The sequence below is a fragment of the Natator depressus genome, chromosome 9, assembly GCF_965152275.1.
Source record: "Natator depressus isolate rNatDep1 chromosome 9, rNatDep2.hap1, whole genome shotgun sequence".
Lineage (NCBI taxonomy): Eukaryota > Metazoa > Chordata > Testudines > Cheloniidae > Natator > Natator depressus.
Window position 1 is genome coordinate 17,475,333 of NC_134242.1, and position 17,823 is coordinate 17,493,155.

At 42.4% G+C, this 17,823-nt stretch overlaps 1 protein-coding gene across 1 annotated transcript in view; it reads right to left on the minus strand.

The window, feature by feature from the left end:
- LOC141993856 (uncharacterized) overlaps positions 1-17,823 on the minus strand; it is a 281,814-nt gene that overhangs the window by 64,348 nt on the left and 199,643 nt on the right. Inside the window, exons 7-11 of the mRNA XM_074963607.1 lie at positions 9,303-9,425; positions 7,108-7,230; positions 3,574-3,711; positions 1,444-1,566; positions 692-814 (exon numbers count right to left, since the gene is read on the minus strand). Of these exons, the coding sequence (XP_074819708.1) occupies positions 692-814; positions 1,444-1,566; positions 3,574-3,711; positions 7,108-7,230; positions 9,303-9,425 (630 nt within the window). The remainder of the gene's footprint in view (positions 1-691; positions 815-1,443; positions 1,567-3,573; positions 3,712-7,107; positions 7,231-9,302; positions 9,426-17,823) is intronic.

Genomic DNA, 17,823 nt, shown 5'->3' on the forward strand with positions numbered 1-17,823 from the left:
GCCCCATCCCCTTATTGCCTGCCCCTTTCCTCCCCCAAATTTGAGAGTCTTTTGATCATATTGTAAACATAACAAGTTTGAATTTAGATCTGCTGCTCAATTTACAGATTTTGTTTTGGGCCTGGCTCTAAAACACATGAAAAGCTGAAAATTCAGCACTACAAGAATATACAATTAGCTGCTTTTCTCAGCTGGATAAAAATATCAAGCTCCCCACAATAGTTTAGTCAGTGATTAAACTAGATTATTAAATGAGAAGTCATTGGACCAAACTCTGTCCTACTTACATTAGTAGAAATCCAGAGTCACTCCATTGACTTCAGTGGGGATATTCTGGATTTGCACTGGTTTAACAGAGCAGAATTTGAGTCTCTGTATTTTTTATGTGATGCCTATCTTTTTAACGTAATTGAAATGAGCAATATTAACTTGTCAAAATAAAATAGGTTGAGATTTTGAGAGCAGTGCAGTAAATTTAGCCACACATCTTCCATTAATCTGATGGCCAAGCCACTATTTTGAGGGCTCACATGGGACCTACATGCTTCATATGGCTTGCCTTCGCTACCTTTAAGGTATCTCAAGTTGGGCACCCAAAAATCTCTAGTCTCTTTTAGAAATCTTGACTCTAAAGTCAGGTTCTAAATCAGAGAGAAGTGTTTAATTGTCTTCAAGCTTTACAATAACTTACAGATGCAGGAATGTCTATTGAGATTAAGTCTGTAGCCTTCTCTACACATGCACTCGTATGACCCCAGAGAATTAACACAGATATGCTCACAGCTGGCATTGTCACCAAGACACTCATCCACATCTGGAAAACAAATATTAATGGTAACTAGTGACAGGTAAACTAGTTTGGATAAAGCAAGAGCCTACCTGAATCTTTGTCCAAAATTTAAAATTCATTCTGGAGATCTGGAAAATGTTGTTTAATTGTTTTCCCATTCCAATGGACCTTTGTGCTCCCCAGTTCCCACTATAAGTGCATGAGGGAAGAGGCTACTCTTGCCATGTTTATGGCTCAGCTAGAAGCCCCATAAAAACAGCACAGCTGGGTAGGTCCAAGAATCTGGACATGCATCCCAACTTCTAGGGTTTAGCCAAATATTGGGGTTCACCCTTCATGTAAGATTACTAGGGCAATCGTCTTTTATGACATGTCCATGTATCATGTGTATGGGGGAATGGGAAAAAAGTCTCCTTCTACACTGACTCATCTCTTCTGCTCCTGTATAGGGGCCTGTCTGTATACAATCCTGAGTCATTACTGCATCCCACTGTTATAAAATGGAAACAGTGCTAAAATCCTATCAACAAAGCAGTATTTGTTGCCATGCTCTCTTAGCAGGGAAATTGCTATGAAATGCTAGAAGAAGCTTCGAAATCTTTTTTCCTTTTGTGCTCTGAGTCAGCTTCAGCCATCAGTGTTAAGCCGTTTACCATCACATACGCAGCCATTGGCATTAAGCCGGAACCCTGCCTTGCAGCTGCACTCATGGCCTCCAATGTAGTTGATGCAGAACTGGGAACAGCAGGCCTCGCTGGACTCACATTCATCCAGGTCTGAAGGGAGAAAGCGGGGGTTCAGTTAGGCTTCCTGGTGGCAATTCAAACACCGGTTGTGCTGAACAGACAACCTGCTCATCTGACTCAGGAAATGAATCTATTTTAAAAGATTGTCATTAATGCACTGTCGGTCATTTTAGCCTTCACAGTTTTGTAATTTAGATAGGAAAGATAATGTACTTCAGTGGCCAGGTTTGTGTGTCTTATTTATCACCTCCCCCATCTCAATTTTTTTTAAATCTTCAGACAGGACTGTCTACAAGAACACTGCCACATATTAAGAACAGGTGTTGCCTACATTTTGTAGCAGGGGGACTTATTCTGCATTTGTACAGCATCTAGAACTGGTCTAGGACTGGCATCCTGGTCCATGACAGGGGGCTCCTATGTGTTACCAAAAGATCAATAAAACAATAACTCAATCACCCTAGCATATAACTAGCATCTCTTCACTAGTAATTAATCTACAGCGGATCATTTTTCATATGAATATTTTCAATCCTCAGGCCTGTTATGACATAAAATAGACAGCAGTGAACAGAAACCTCCGATTCAACAAAGCATTCTCAGACAAGAAGAAGATACATATTTATAAGCAATTTTACTTTTTGATACTCAACTTGCCACCATTTCATTGTGTCTTGTATAAGCAGGGAAATTTACGTGGTCAAAAACTGTTGTCCTGATTAACGGAAACAAGAATCAAGCTGCTATCTTTTAACAGCAGGCTCTCAGCTGATCTCAGCCCTTTTAGTGTTTTGAGCTATTAAGTGGCGATTCAAGAGGTAGCCTTTCAACGCTGAGTTCGCAAAATGCTTTTGACCATTAACTAGATGAGCAGCCACAGATGTGAAAGGTCAGTGTCTCAATTAACCTTGGAACGGGCACCAACATTATTAGGAAATGTACACACCAGAGAGTGGAGAAAGAAAATGTAATCAATCAATTACGGCTAGAGGTCAGCACAAAATTGATTAAAGCAGATTATTTGAACAAGGAGTATTCCTTTTCCTGCAAATGTCACAAGCAAAGCTGCCCAGCAATATTTCAGATGATATCTTGTTTCCTAGTTCTATTAAAAGCTCATTGTGTACTTTGAAACATGCAGCTTGCAGCCAATGAAAAAAATGTTTGCTGTCAGAACACCTTTTCACTTCCTCAGCTCTGTTGAAATCTTCATATATGCTCTCACCTCACCTTCACCTTGACCATGATAACTTTCTTCTTTATGAGTACTCCATTAGCCCGTCTCTAGGCTCCAGCATGTGCAGAATGCTGCTGCCTGTCTTACACACACACAAAGAAACAAGGCTACATAATCCCATTGTTAACCCAGCTGGCTCCCAGTTCATTTCAGGATCCAGTCCAGAATTGACCTTCTTGTTTTAAAAATCGTCCATTATCAGCCTCTCTCACAGATCTCCACATTTTTCTTTCTACTCATCTAATATTTCCCTGCTTTCACATCCCATGGGAAATTTCTCACATAGTAGGAGGTGTAATCTTGGCAATGGATGAGCATGATAGGAGCTGAAGAACTTCTCTACTGTGAAGTGGACTCCAAGTGGGTGCACATCACTTTTGAAAATTAGTCCAATGTGCACAACTAGAGGTAATCATCTGCTGGTTGGCCTTGGAATATGGAAAACCTTGGAAAAAGGAACTTTAATCTCTGAAGAAATAAATTTGGGCTGTAAACAATTTGGTCATCTTGACAACAATTTCATGGAGGTGTCATTTTTCAATGCAGGTAGAAGCATTAAGTAATAATCCCACCAAACCCTCAATAGGCCACGTCGAAATATTGAATGGGAAGTTTAGACAAGTTCCAGTTTACTGAAATACCAAAAGGAAGGACAAGAGGAAGGGGAAAAAAAAGACACTTCCAGAAGCGAAAGCTTTATTCTAGGCTTCCCCTTACACATCCTTCTCCCTTTCTGTTCTGATGGACCATGTGTTCCCCCTCCCCTCTTTGAAAGAGATGCAGCATTTACCATATATTACCTATGCATGTTTTCCCATCCAAATCAAGGAGATATCCCTGGTTGCAAGAACAGTGAGGCCCACCAGGCGAGTGCTCGCAGTGATGAGAACAACCGCCATTGTTGCTTTCGCAGCTATTGACAATTTCCATTTCGATGCCTTCCAGAGAAATGATCAAAAGAATATTAATAAGTAAGCACAAGAGGAGAGTAATTGGAGAATAGCCATCAATACAATATGTCCATACACTGATTGTTGGGAAGCTAAACACTGCAGTAGAAAATATAAACTCACCCACGCAGAGTTTAGAAGAGCATGTTGTGGGCTACTGAACAACGTTCCATTGTATCATATTCACCTTTGTACTGAATAACTTGGTGCTGGCCCACAGTTTCAGCAAAGTGTCTGTTGCACTAGTGTACACAAAATATATATCCCCGGGTGCACTTTACATAGCCTTTGAACAAGGACAGTGAGCTTGCACACTAGAAGAAGAGATTGTAAGCATTCTAGGAAGCATGAGAATTGGACAGAGCGCTCACCAAGGCTGGGTTTTGCATTGTTCATTTCAAACAGGTTGCTCCTGCAAAAGCAGGCAGGCGGAGAATAAGTTTTCAAATGATTACAACAGGTATTTTCATGTTCGTATTCATGTAGAATACCATAGCTCAGGAATGTAGCCCCAAATGTTCTACTAACCAGGAATGCGTAAAACATGCTGTCCTGGCACTCTTTGGTACATGAGAGACATTTGGAAGGAGGTGCACAGCAGCTGGAGTTTTCAGAAGGAATTCAGATTTATTTCTCCAGGATTTGTCCTGGGGGCTACAAGGTTACATAGACTGCAGCTACACTGCCTCAATGCCTTCACCCTGCCATGACCCAGGCGTCACTCTCAGCCTCTCTCTCGATTTTCTTTCAGGCACCTTGTGGCTGCATAACACGACGAGAGAACATGGACATGGACTATGGTCCCCAACAAGGTTTTCCCCAGGCCCCTGCAGAAGGGCTCATATGGGAGAGGAAGTTCCTTACATCCTCATTCCCACTATGCCCTTCATTTGCACACCTGTAGAATGAAGGTGAATCATAATTCACCACTCTCAATATACAGCCAGATTGCTGTATTTTAAGCATGGCCCCATTTTCAGGGTGATCCAAGTTGCAACACCCCAGGAGGAGCACGGGAAAGCACTGTGTCTTAAGGAGCTGCCATGCCTGCTGGAGCATTTCAGCACTAGAGAGAGTGTGTTTGCTGTTAGAGCCTGTACAAAGGTGCAGCTTATACTTGCCTCTGTGGCCAGCCATGTTAGCTGGTTGGTGTGTATATGTGGCTGTGTAATGGTGCCTATACTTTGCCCCTTCTTGCACCACTACCTGAGCAGTCCCTATGCTCAGAAGACCAGGGACTGCAGTACTGGCTGGTGCAGGTGGGAGGGGACAGAGAGAGAGAAGGCCATATATGGCAACAAAAATGATTAGGGGTATAGAACGGCTTCTGTATGAGGAGAGATTAATAAGACTGGGACTTTTCAGCTTGGAAAAGAGGCGACTAAGGGGGGATATGATAAAGGTTTATAAAATCATGAGTGGTATAGAGAAAGTACATAAGGAAGTGTTATTTACTTCTTCTCATAATACAAGAACAAGGGGCCACCAAATGAAATTAATAGGTAGCAGGTTTAAAACAAACACAAGAAAGTATTTTTTCATGCAACGCACTATCAACTTCTGGAACTCCTTGCCAGAGGGTTTGTGAAGGCCAATACTATAACGGGGTTCAAAAGGGAGCTAGATAGATTCTTGGAAGATACGTCCATCAATGGCTGTTAGCCAGGATGGGCAGGAATGGTGTCCCTAGCCTCTGTTTGCCAGAAACTGGGATTGGGTGACAGGGTATGGATCACTTGATGATAACTGTCTGTTCATTCCCTTTGGGGCACCTGCCATTGGCCACTGTCAGAGGACTGGATACCGGGCTTGATGGACCTTTGGTCTGACCCAGTATGGCCGTTCTTATGTTATTATAGTAAGAAGTATGACTGTTTATTCAGAGAGAGGAATGATGGTTGAGGGAGGGAGGGGTTCCTTGGGACTCGGGAGACCTGGATTCCATTCCTTGCTCCATTTACTGTGTCACCTTGGACAAGTCATTTCAATGGGTGTTAAGCACCTAAATACCTTTGAAGGTTTAGGCCTTAGTCTCTCTGTGCCTCAGTTCTCAATCTGTAAAATGGGGATTAATAGCACTGCCTGGTCCTACAGGGGTGTTGTGAGGATAAATACATTAAAGACAGGTGCTCAGATAATATGGTAGTGGTGGCCATGTAAGTACCTAAAACAGATTCAGAATTTTTTTTAAAAATTTTCTTAATGTTGTGTACAAAGCATGCATAATTCTGCCCCACAAAGATTTGTCAGTTAATAAGAAAAATCTTTGCATAAAACAAGGATGAACCTGAGTGGTCTAGACCCCTTATACTGCTCACATGAGATAATTTTCTGTGTATCAATAGCATCTCTTTTTGCTATTGTGAAATGCATTGTTCCTCATTTGGATCTCAAATAGCTTTCCAGTCCCTCTCAAATATTTTGTTTTGATAATAATTGTACATTTAGTTTTATTTGTATGATTTGAAATTGCTTTTTCCCCCTCATTAAAACATTTCATAGAATAATCCCCACGCCCCTTAAACATTGTATTCACCTCTAGTGCGCAATGTATGTGGGAAATTCTGCTGAAAACCTCTGCCCAGCATCATTAGATTGAACAGTTACTGCCTGCCTCTTCACTAAAACAGGTCATGCTTTTGTCTACTACAGCATTCCAGAGAGCTTACACCAGACCCATAAAAAACACAAACTTTTCCAGCCCATCTCCTTTATTAATCTAAAATCTACCCCTTAGGTTAGCCTGAGGATCACTTATCACAGGGAGCAAGTTACTGGTTTGTTAAGTAGGGGATGCTTAAGAGAGCCAGCTGTGAAGCATTTAAACATTGATTGAGGAAGAACGACTGGGAATTTAATAGCCTTGGAAGTCTTAGTTCCTATTTTCATCATCATAGATCTTGCTTTTTTACTCAATACACTTTTCTAAATGTCAGGGGAGTCCTGAGTAAATCCAGAGAGATGACGAACATGTCAGGCTCCTATGTGGGTTTTCCCTTTGCAGCAGGTACATGGCATGAGAAAAAGGAGGGTGAGAATGAATAAATTCCATCTAACATCAGTAAAATGCATAGGTGTCTTTGGGTAACTCCAGAATCACATCCACCATATAATTCATTACCTTTTGAAGCTAAACCAGCAGGGGTGTTTGCCCTTTGAAACCAAGGGGGCTGTTTGTAGTGGAGTAATGGTTGAAATACATGCTCAAGAATATATAAATTTGCAAAATGGCAGCAGCGTTTCTGATGAAGGCAAGAATATTCACCTTGAATTTTTGCATCCTTTTTTATTGCTGGGAGTTCTAATCTGATTGCATTAAAACTGAAGTACTGCATTATCCAGGTAAGATCACCTGAAATGTGTTGCTGTAAAACTTTCACTTACGGTAGCACTGCTTTCCATCAGCCCCCAGCTCAAAGCCAGGATTACAAACACAGGTGAAGGACCCTAGGGTGTTCACACAACGATGAGCACACCTGGCTGTCTCTTCTGCACACTCATCAATGTCTGCAAAACAAAGAGATCAGCAATGAGATCAGCTGGGAGATTTTAAAGAAGTTATACCCTCCCACGCTCATATAAACAAAAGTCTTCAGAAGTGTCCATTGAAATAATGTCTTATGGTTAGTAGACAAGGCAGTACCTAGCAATTCCACAAACACTGAAGCCACAACACCCTCCTTCAAAATAATACTTTACATGTATAATATCACATTTCACCTGAGGCTGTCATCACAAGACCACACTCCTCATACCCATTACTTTTAAACCGACGGTAAAAGAGAGACCTGATTATCTATACTGCTCGGACAGTGTCAAATCGGTTTGGATACATCCTGAATGGTACATCCTCCCAACAAGATTTCTGCAGGGGATGGTGCCATGGAGACCAGCACCCACTCTGCTGCACCACCCCTGGAAATCTGCAGAGCTTCCTCCATACATCATATGTCTACACTGCAACCAGGGGCTGCGATTGCGGCACACACAGACATACCTGAGCTAGCTTTAATCTAGCTAGCATAAGTACCAAAAGCAGTGAAGCCAGGGCAGCACAGGCTTCAGTGCAGGCCACAGGAACCCATCTGGGATCCTGGGTACATATGCGGGGCAGCTGATACAAGCTAAAGTCCATGTTGTGGTGGCTTCTATGCTATTGGTACTCACACTAGCTAGATTAAAGCTAGCTCAGGTATGCCTATACATGCTGCAATCACATCTCTGATTGCAGAGTAGACATATCCACAAAGTTGAGTTAAGTGATAGCTACACTGATCAAAGGAGGGGCACTCCAAGTCTTCCCTGTGAAAAGGGGAAGAGATACACATGGAACAGGGTCCTCTACAAACAGATCAAAGTGCTCTGACCCATCATCATTGTAATGAACCATCTGAACTCTGCAAATTAAGTGTCAGTACAGAAGAATATAGTTCAGCACAGCTGGAAAACCCAAAGGAGCAGGAGGAGGATCGCTTTCAAGAACAGAATAATGAACAAGATTCCTCATGCTAAAAAGCCAAGTACTGACCTTGTAGAGCATAACTGCAGAAGAACAAAAACTAAGAAGCTCAGATTTCTTTCTAAGTTTACATTTCTGGCAATTTCATTTTAATTTTCCCAAGGTACATTTTGTAATTAGCCAAGCATGCTGGGGTAAGGAGATGTTCTGCGCTCCTCACCAAGACCCTTTTATGGCACAGCAGCATGTAACATTATGCATGTGATCAGTGCCTTCGCAAGAGTGGGGCCCAGGGCTGTACAGAAACCATTTGCTACTTTGTGGAAGTTTTCAGGGTGAAATATTTGGCAGCTTCCCTGACGTTGTCACAGTGTAAAGCTTGCCAAGATTTTATTCAGATTCATTAATTAGCTGTCACTTTGCAAGCTGGAGATTTTGGCAAGATTATGTGAATTTTCAAAGGAACCTCAGGGAGCTAGGTGCCTAAATCTCATTGATTTAGGCACCTAACTACCTTAGATTTTTCTCAAAAATCCACTTGGAAACCTATCTTTTTTATATTTGGAATTCTTAGCCTTAGTGATTTCTCTCCACAAAGTGGTTTCTGTATTAATATGAAAGTAGTTCCCTGGCTGAAAATCCTTTTGAATTCTAAATAGGTTGTCACTGACCTAGATCAGAGTGTTATCTGAACCAATTTTCCTGTATCTTCATCTGGGGCACTATTTCATAAGGGACGACACGTGCATAATGCCAGATTACCCATAGATCCTCATCCAATTAACAGTAAATACAATTTCTTAACGGACTAAAATGCATAACTGTCATTATTAAAACGACCTTCAGAAGCCTAGAGATAGTCAAAAAATAAAATAGAACTGCTGTTTTGTATCACACATCCATATGTGCAAGTGCATGCACATGGGTCTTTGTGAAAATATTATTTTATATACACACATATATTTATATAAGGTGTGCACATGTGAAAAATATTATATTCTATACACACGGTACATACACACACACAAAAATTACTCATTTCCATTACAAGTGCAGTTACACTGAAACGCCAAATAATGCCCTTCTTCCCCATTAAATAGTCTTTTTTGCAGCTTCTTACCTCCACAGGACTTTTTGTCTGCAGAAAGATAGTACCCAGGATGGCACTCACACTTTGCAAGTCCTCTCTCGTTTTGACAGATGTGCGAGCATCCTCCGTTCCCACTTGCGCAGGGGTCCATCACTGAAAGCAATTAAATTTACTGTCAACTTAAAGGTCATGCTTTTGTCTGAAAATGGTTTTACCTTCCACTGTTGCAAGATTACTGTAACTGAGGGTATGTCTACACTGCAATTAAACACCTATGGCTGGCCTGTGTCAGCTGACTCTGGCTCATAGGGCTTGGACTGCAGCGCTGTTTAATTGCAGTGTAGGCATTAAGGCTCAGGCTGAAGCCTGGGCTCTGGGACCCCGCGAGAGGGATACGGTCCCAGGGCCTGGACTCCAGCACAAGCCCCTATGTCTATACCACAATTAAACAGCCCTGTAGCCTGAGCACTGCAAGCTGAGTCTGCTGACATGGGTCAGCTACAGGTATTTCATTGCAGTGTAGACACACATGAATGTAGACACTTACTGAAAGATTAAAGAGGAAAAAATATTTGACAGCACTTTGTTTATAAAAAAAAAAGGAGTACTTGTGGCACCTTAGAGACTAACCAATTTATTTGAGCATAAGCTTTCGTGAGCTACAGCTCACTTCATCGGATGCATACTGTGGAAAGTGTAGAAGATCTTTTTATACACACATGCTTGACATCTGGTGGTGAGGTGTGGCAAGTTGTGGAAAAGAACTTCAGGGGCCGATCTCATTTGCATAGGCACACCCACCCCACCTAGAATGAGGCCATAGCTGCCCAAATGGTCACTTTGGCTGCTGTGGGATCCCTAGTGTCTCTGTTATTGGGGCAGGAAGAATAAATTGTTATTACCCTAATTATGGGAACTGTGCTTGGAACTGTACTTGGCCTTTTGTTATGATGGAGGGACTCACCATCAACTAAGTAGCACTCGCTAGGCAAGGGTCATGGGTTCCAAAACTGTGTGAATTGAGAGAGGCTGGGGACAAGTATTAATACTTGGTGGCATAGGCCCCTTGGCGAGGGCCTTACATGCTAATTGCACTTCCTCCTCTCTCCACTGTGGAATATCAGAGCTAATTTTGATTTCATTAGAAGTCTAGTTACAGGCTGCTGAGCTCACTTTGGGCTAACAGTGCACCAGCACTGAGGCTCCCCTACTACAAGCTAAATTCACCTAAGAGCTGAAATCACTGAGCGTTGTGTTAAGTAGTGGGGGAGCCTGAAGATATATTGTGGAGCAGTTTGCGGGACGGCTGGAGTGCCTTGTGGACAGGCTGGTGGAGCAGTTCGTAGGATGGCGGGAGCTGGTGGTGGGACGCGGAGCAGTTCGTGGGACGGCGGGAGCGAGCTGCTTGTGGGCCGCGAAGCGGAGCTGAGCGAAGGAGTTCGTGGGGCGGCTGGCGGAGCGAAGCGAAGGCCTATGGAGCTGTGGGGCAGTCAGCTTCAGATCATGTAAGGTGCCTCTTACCCCCATCCCATCTCCACCCAGGTTGGGAGGTAAAGCTCCGCAGATAAACTTTCGAACTCTGGGGGTGCCCTGACCAGGGACAGAAACTTTTGGGTCATTGGACTTTTGGGACTTTGGGTGATTTGGGGTTGCTGGACTAAAGAACCAAAGGGAAAGGGGCATGCCCCAATTTGCTTGGGGTGGGTTTTTTTTGCTCATGGGTTGTGTTATGAATCCTGTTGGTGGTGTTTCTCCAACCTAATGCCACATTGTTTCTCTCTGTTATTAAAAGGCTTTTTGCTACACTCAGACTATGTGCTTGCGAGAGGGGAAGTATTGCCTCTTGGAGGCACCCAGCGGGGGTGGTATATATTTGTCCCAGGTCACTGGGTGGGGGCTCGAGCCGGTTTGCATTGTGTTATTGGAATGGATCCCCTAGATATTGAACCCGGCCCTCGTTGCTGCCAACTCTGACGGGCAGAAGGGTTACATTTTTGGGTGTATAAAAAGATCTTCTACACTTTCCACAGTATGCATCCGATGAAGCGAGCTGTAGCTCACGAAAGCTTATGCTCAAATAAATTGGTTAGTCTCTAAGGTGCCACAAGTACTCCTTTTCTTTTTGCGAATACAGACTAACACGGCTGTTACTCTGGCACTTTGTTTATAGTTACATTCACCGTTTCATTATACTCCCTTTCCTCTGTTTGTGTGCATCTTTCATACAGCAACGAGAACAGAAAAAACATTTACAAAAAGACACTACCTTTAGTCCTCTGCCTTTTTTGGTTGATATCTGACATCTGAACAGGCACTTGGCCAATGACATGACAAAGTAGTGGGCTGAAAGAGGCAGAAGATATATAGCAGTCGAGGAACTTTTAATGATGGTGTAAAATACACTCGAATAACTCATGTAAATGATTATTTTAAAAAAGCATGGATGGTAAACAAGCAAACAAGATCCTAACACAACTGGGACTAGATTCCTTCCAGCCTTGAGAAACAGGGAACCCACAGTACTAAATTAGCACCTTCCCTATTGTTCTATAATTACTAGGCATTGTCTATCCATTGCTGATGAACTGCTGCCCTCAGTGGCTGGCTAACCCTAATCAGCCCCACTGGTGTCAGAGAGTGAACCTTTACAGTTTGCACTGCAGTAATAGAATTCAAAAGCCTCACAAATTAGGGGCCTGATCAGACTTCCATTTAACTCAATGACTGTTTTGCCCTACTATTTTGGAGACCAGTTGCCCACTCTCCCCAGCTAACGGTCTCATCATTTGGTTCATCTTGATTAACATGAATGTTATACATTCAGCCACACACTAGGCCATGCTGACACCAGAACAGGCATAGAAGAAACAGCCTCGCTCCAAATCTTCCACTGAAATGCCATCAAGAATTCAGCTCAGATTGACTCTGTGCAGAACAGAGATTGTACATAAAGTTGGATGGCCAAATCCTCAGGCAAAAGTCACTGCAAACATGCTGAGTTGGAAATGAGCAGAACTGCAGGATTTACTCCTTAGTCCCAAAAATTTCCATATTTTTAAGCCAATCATGATGTTTTGGCATATGACATGATTTCTGAACGCTTCGGACTAGCAATATTGGGCAGGGGGGGTGGAGTTCTCAGCCTGGGGCATAGGTGTGTGTGTGAGGAGGGGGTCATTTTGAGTTCTGGGGTTGGGATGGAGGGAACAGACAGGGGCATGGTTTGGGTGTCTGGGCTGAATGCTGGAGAAAATGGATTCACCTGGTGGTGGCAGCAATAGTGTGTGTGTGGTGGGGAGACGGTAGGGTAAGAACCTGAATCAAGGGGCAGAGTTTGAGACTAGGGGAGGACAGGAAAGTGAGTCACAGAGGGGTAATTACTGTTTCCTCCACATTGCTATTAACTGAAAAGCATTGGAGTTTTTTTATTGTGTAGTGGGAGGTGAGGGGAGAAGGAAGTGGGTGTCTCTTTTTCTTCCCACCTACCCACCAAACCCACTTATGGGCCAGCCAAAAGCTTCCCTTTGTTACCTTTGATTATGGTCTCCCAGTTTTTCACTTTGATAACATGATCATACTCCAGAAGTCAGAAATGTAGAGGGTGCTACCTGCAGTGCCTCCATTTATTTTGGGCACCAGCTGCCACTGTGTAAACTATATAATTTACAAATCAATCATTTCCCCTGTACTTACCTGGCAAGACCTGTACTCAAGACTCCATGTTTGCCCCTCTGCAGCTGATAACAAAGTTTTGGATGCAGCACTTTCTGCTCTGCTCTTCAAAGTTGCAAAAAAATGCAGACACCCTCAAACTCAGGGTGTGGCATAAAAATGGACATGAATATATGTGTAACTTTTAAATCTACTCACGTATCTGCTAGGGCCAAATCCTGGGAACAGCTATACAGAACCCTGCCTTCCCCTAACCATTTCCATTGTCTAAGGGTTTCATCACAATGGGGAGGGGCAGGGATCTGGGTTCTTAAACAGTTAATTTTTACATTTATTTATTTGTATATTTGTACAAAGTCTTTGCTGTTCACTGTTAGATGTATAAATATCCCATGTGACTGGTACACACAGTCTCTTAAGAATCAGGCTCTAGAAGCATATGTCCATATTTTTATATTCTATAGTCTAAACTGACTAGAGAGAGGAAATGTAACCTCTGATTCTGATATGTTTTGCATTTAGTGACGCGGCAAATTCTGGATGATAGTTTGGTAGGTAACATTTCTTTGTCTCCTTTACTCTTAACCCTGGTGAGAAGGAGGCCCCACATAACAAAAATGGATCCTGACAGTTCTAGTGTACAGAGCAGGAATCAGAGGCACCAGCTGACATAAGGAATTTATACATTAGCGTCAAAGAGCCATATTTGCCTTTCACTTCCAGTGGCATCAGAGGCAATAAACTACAGTGCAGTCAGTGGATTTCCAGACACCAATCAGTTCAACTTTAATGCAGATGTTAAGATATTCTACATGCTCAAGGTGGGAGAAACAAAAAAAATATTGAGACATAAAAGACTTTGGTTATTTTAATGACCTAATCCATAAAGAAGATCGACAGATCTAGAAATGGCTACAATATGAATGGAAATTGGTAGGACAAAAATCTAGGAAAGACGAAGAAATGGTGGAGGTTTCAGTGAGGATGGGATGATGGCAAAAAACAAAGTATCAGTGATCATCAAAGGACCAATGCACAAAACTGTACCTTCTACTATATGTAACTGAACAGGCCAAACTATTTGAGAGAGATTGATCTTGCCATGATACCTTCACAACAGTCATTAATGGGAATGGAAGAAGAGACCATACAGATTGGTTTCCTACAAAAATTATTATTTGGAGATACACTGTAGGCACTGGAATGGGGCATGGGGCAGTGAATTATATGGGCCCATGGTGCCCATGCTCCAGCAAATTCAGGGCCTGGAGGCCTGGATCCACCAACGTTCAGGGCCTGGTCTCTCCGTGCTGTGCTCCCTCGCCGGCCACTGCTGGCTACAAAAGGGAGCGGCACTGGTGGTAGGCCGAGGCAGTGCTGCAGCCAGCGCCTGCGGATGGGAGGAAGCACACATGTGATGGCAGCCTTCCCCACCCCCACCCCCGGCACCCACTACAGGAAGCGAGGGGGCTTCCTGGACCTGAGAGGGGCCCGGCCCCCAAGAGCATCTGCAGTGACAGTGGTGCGAGGTGAGTGCTGCCGGGGTGGGGGGCCCTCCCCCTGAGCTCCTGGCTGCCGGCGGGGGAGAGGGCTGGGGGGACTGTGCTTGCCTGCACCCCAAACTCCTCATTCCCAGCCCCATGTCCCCCCACATTGTGCAATATAGGGAAACTGTTAAACGCTTACTGTTTCAAGTCCATTTTTGCAAAATAATTTAAAACATATATCAGCTTACAAGGCAGGGATGTGTGTGTGTGTGGGGGGGGGACTTGTACCCATTCTGGGCACCACCAAAAATTATACAAACCTGTGGCCCCTGGAATGGGGTTCATAAGAGGTTATAATACTTTTATTGATTCAAAACTCTCTTTGATGCAATGGAAGCTGGATAGGGCTCAACATGAAGAACTGGTGGGAGAACTTCAGCAAAGGTCTGTTCAATAAAGCACCCAACACATGGATGTTCATTAGAAGTTTGTCCCACCCTCTTGGGTCTGCAAAAACTGGCTGCAGTCTTATGAGAATGTGCCTACATAATCATCTGAAACCTCCAGGCCATATATATTGGAAACTCTGCCTTCCTAATATGGGGTTTTTTTTCTTGCTCTTTTGTTCCTCTAAATGCAGAGCCTTCAAAAAGAAAAATAATAGTGGGGGGGCGGGGGGGGGGAAGTAAACAGAACATTTCAGTCTTCAAACAAGTTGGGTTTGGGTTCAGCGGAGAACTGGGCAAAGGTTTTGCGCAAAGGGATGTGGGTTTCTTCTATAGTCGAGAGAATAATTTTCCAAAACCAATGTATTTGGGGGAAGTAGCCTCTTTTTCTGCTTGATGAATATTCATGAGCAGATTGCTATTTTCTCAAAAGTATTTGCATTTTCTGAACAAATATTATTACAAATGTTTTATACTATTGGAAATTCTAGCTGTTTTGCTTAGTTGTGACAGGTCAGAAGAGGCACACATTATTGTTTCTGCTTTCTGATCAAATGAGTGTTCCAACATTTTTATATTCTGTCATAAACATAAAGGGAAGGGTAAACACCTTTAAATCCCTCCTGACCAGAGGAAAAACCCTTTCACCTGTAAAGGGTTAAGAAGCTAGGATAACCTTGCTGGCACCTGACCAAAATGACCAATGAGGAGACAAGATACTTTCAAAGCTGGAGGGGGCGGGAAACAAAGGTTCTCTCGGGCTGTGGGTTGCTTTTGCCGGGACCAGAGCAGGAATGCAGGTCAGATCTCCTGTAAAGGGCTAATAAGCAATCTAGTTAGATATGCGTTAGATTCCGTTTTTTGTTTAAATGGCTGATAAAATAAGTTGTGCTGAATGGAATGTATATTCCTGTTTTTGCGTCTTTTTGTAACTTAAGGTTTAGCCTAGAGGGATTCTCTATGTTTTGAATCTGATTACCCTGTAAGGTATTTACCATCCTGATTTTACAGAGGTGATTCTTTTACTTTTTCTTTAATTAAAATTCTTCTTTTAAGAACCTGATTGCTTTTTCATTGTTCTTAAGATCGAAGGGTTTGGGTCTGTGTTCACCGATGCAAATTGGTGAGGATTTTTATCAAGTCTTCCCCAGGAAAGGGGGTGTAGGGCTTGGGGGGATTTTGGGGGGAAAGACATTTCCAAGCAGGCTCTTTCCTGTTATATTTGTTAGACGCTTGGTGGTGGCAGCAATAAAGTCCAGGGACAAAAGGTAAAATAGTTTGTACCTTGGGGAAGTTTTAACCTTAGCTGGTAAAAATAAGCTTAGGGGGTTTTTCATGCAGGTCCCCACATCTGTACCCTAGAGTTCAGAGTTGGGAAGGAAACTTGACATATTTGAATTGTTTTACCAGATCCAACCAGCAGTCCATCCTGACCAGTATCCTGTCACTGACAGTGGCCAGTGTCAGATGCTTCAGAGGAAGATGCCAGAATTTCCATAATGGACAATCCTGGAATAACATTTTAATAGGGAAAGTTTCTTCCTAACCCCTGTCAGTTAGTGTTTGGCTTATGCTCCGATGCACGAGTTTCTTATAGCCTTTATATTTTTTATCCTGTCTAAATAGTTGAAACTAAACAGCTCTAATCTTTTCATAGCTTTATTATGAGTATATTATGACCCTGTCTTTTCATATGTATCTCTCTCCATGCTGTTGATCATTCTTGTCATTCGTCTCTGGACTCTTCAGTATTTATCTGTATCATTTTTGAGAGAAGATAACCAGAACTGAATATAGCATTCAAAATAAGATTTGAATACTTTTGTCACAATACTTGCATGTGTGGATTAAAGTTCAATTTCTTTGAATTGGGGAGGATTGGAAACTTGCCATCTGTGGTTATTTGTGTTAGTAGAAAACATGATTGCAAGTTGTTCACAGTAAGTAAATGAAAAAGGTCAAGCACATGGGCCAGGTCAATTCATTTGAATATTTGTCATTTCTTTCTGGGCATTATCATCTCTCTTTTTTCTCAAACCAGTTTATCCATCTGGAGTCTGAAGTTGCTTGACCACTACGGGCCAAATTCTGTGCTCACAGTGCTATAATTCAGAAGTAACCCAATTGACTTCAGTGGAGATACCCTTGGTTCACCCTAGTATGAGCACTGGATTTGGCTACCTTCCCTTCATTCACTGAAAAATACCAATGGTTCCAGCCAAATCTGGACAGTTATTTCCCATATATTGATGAGTTTGGTTTCTTGAACATGCTGCATTTCCTTTACACGTTCCCCTAGTCTCCAAACAAATGAGCCAAGATATGATTTAAACATCTCCTTACTTTGAATTGCTTTTAACTCCCCAAAATGTTGAACTCTTTGATTGTGTATAAACCCACAACAGAGCTAAAAGGACTAGTTTTTTATTTAAAAAAAAATCTTCCCACATCCTGAATAATGGTATAGTTTGTGTTTGTTCTAGTTATGCCAATAAATGTATTGCTGCGAATACTAGAAACGACCAACACCACATTTAGCTATTCTTAAAGCATATTCAAGTGACTGAATGCATGAAGTGAAAGGAAGAAAAGATTATGCGTGAATGAATTCAGCAGATGTGACACAATCATACCTAATTGGGCTGTTTTTCTCATATTAACTAGACATTAAATGGGATTTAAAGCAATTAAAACAAACAGAACTGTTTTCTTCCCTAAATGTGTAGCTTTACAAAACATTTTAATCCTTTTTACCAAGTTTGACTACTGCTATTGGGCTGGTGTGGTAATTTCCCTTGAGATACAAGGGAAATATCCTTTTATTTTTTTAGCATGACATGGAACTACGGATCTCTTTTAGTAAACAGCATCCAAGGAAAGAAAACCAGGATCTGGTAATCCTTTCACAAATGTAAAACTTGATATTGCATTCACTTCCACCAGATG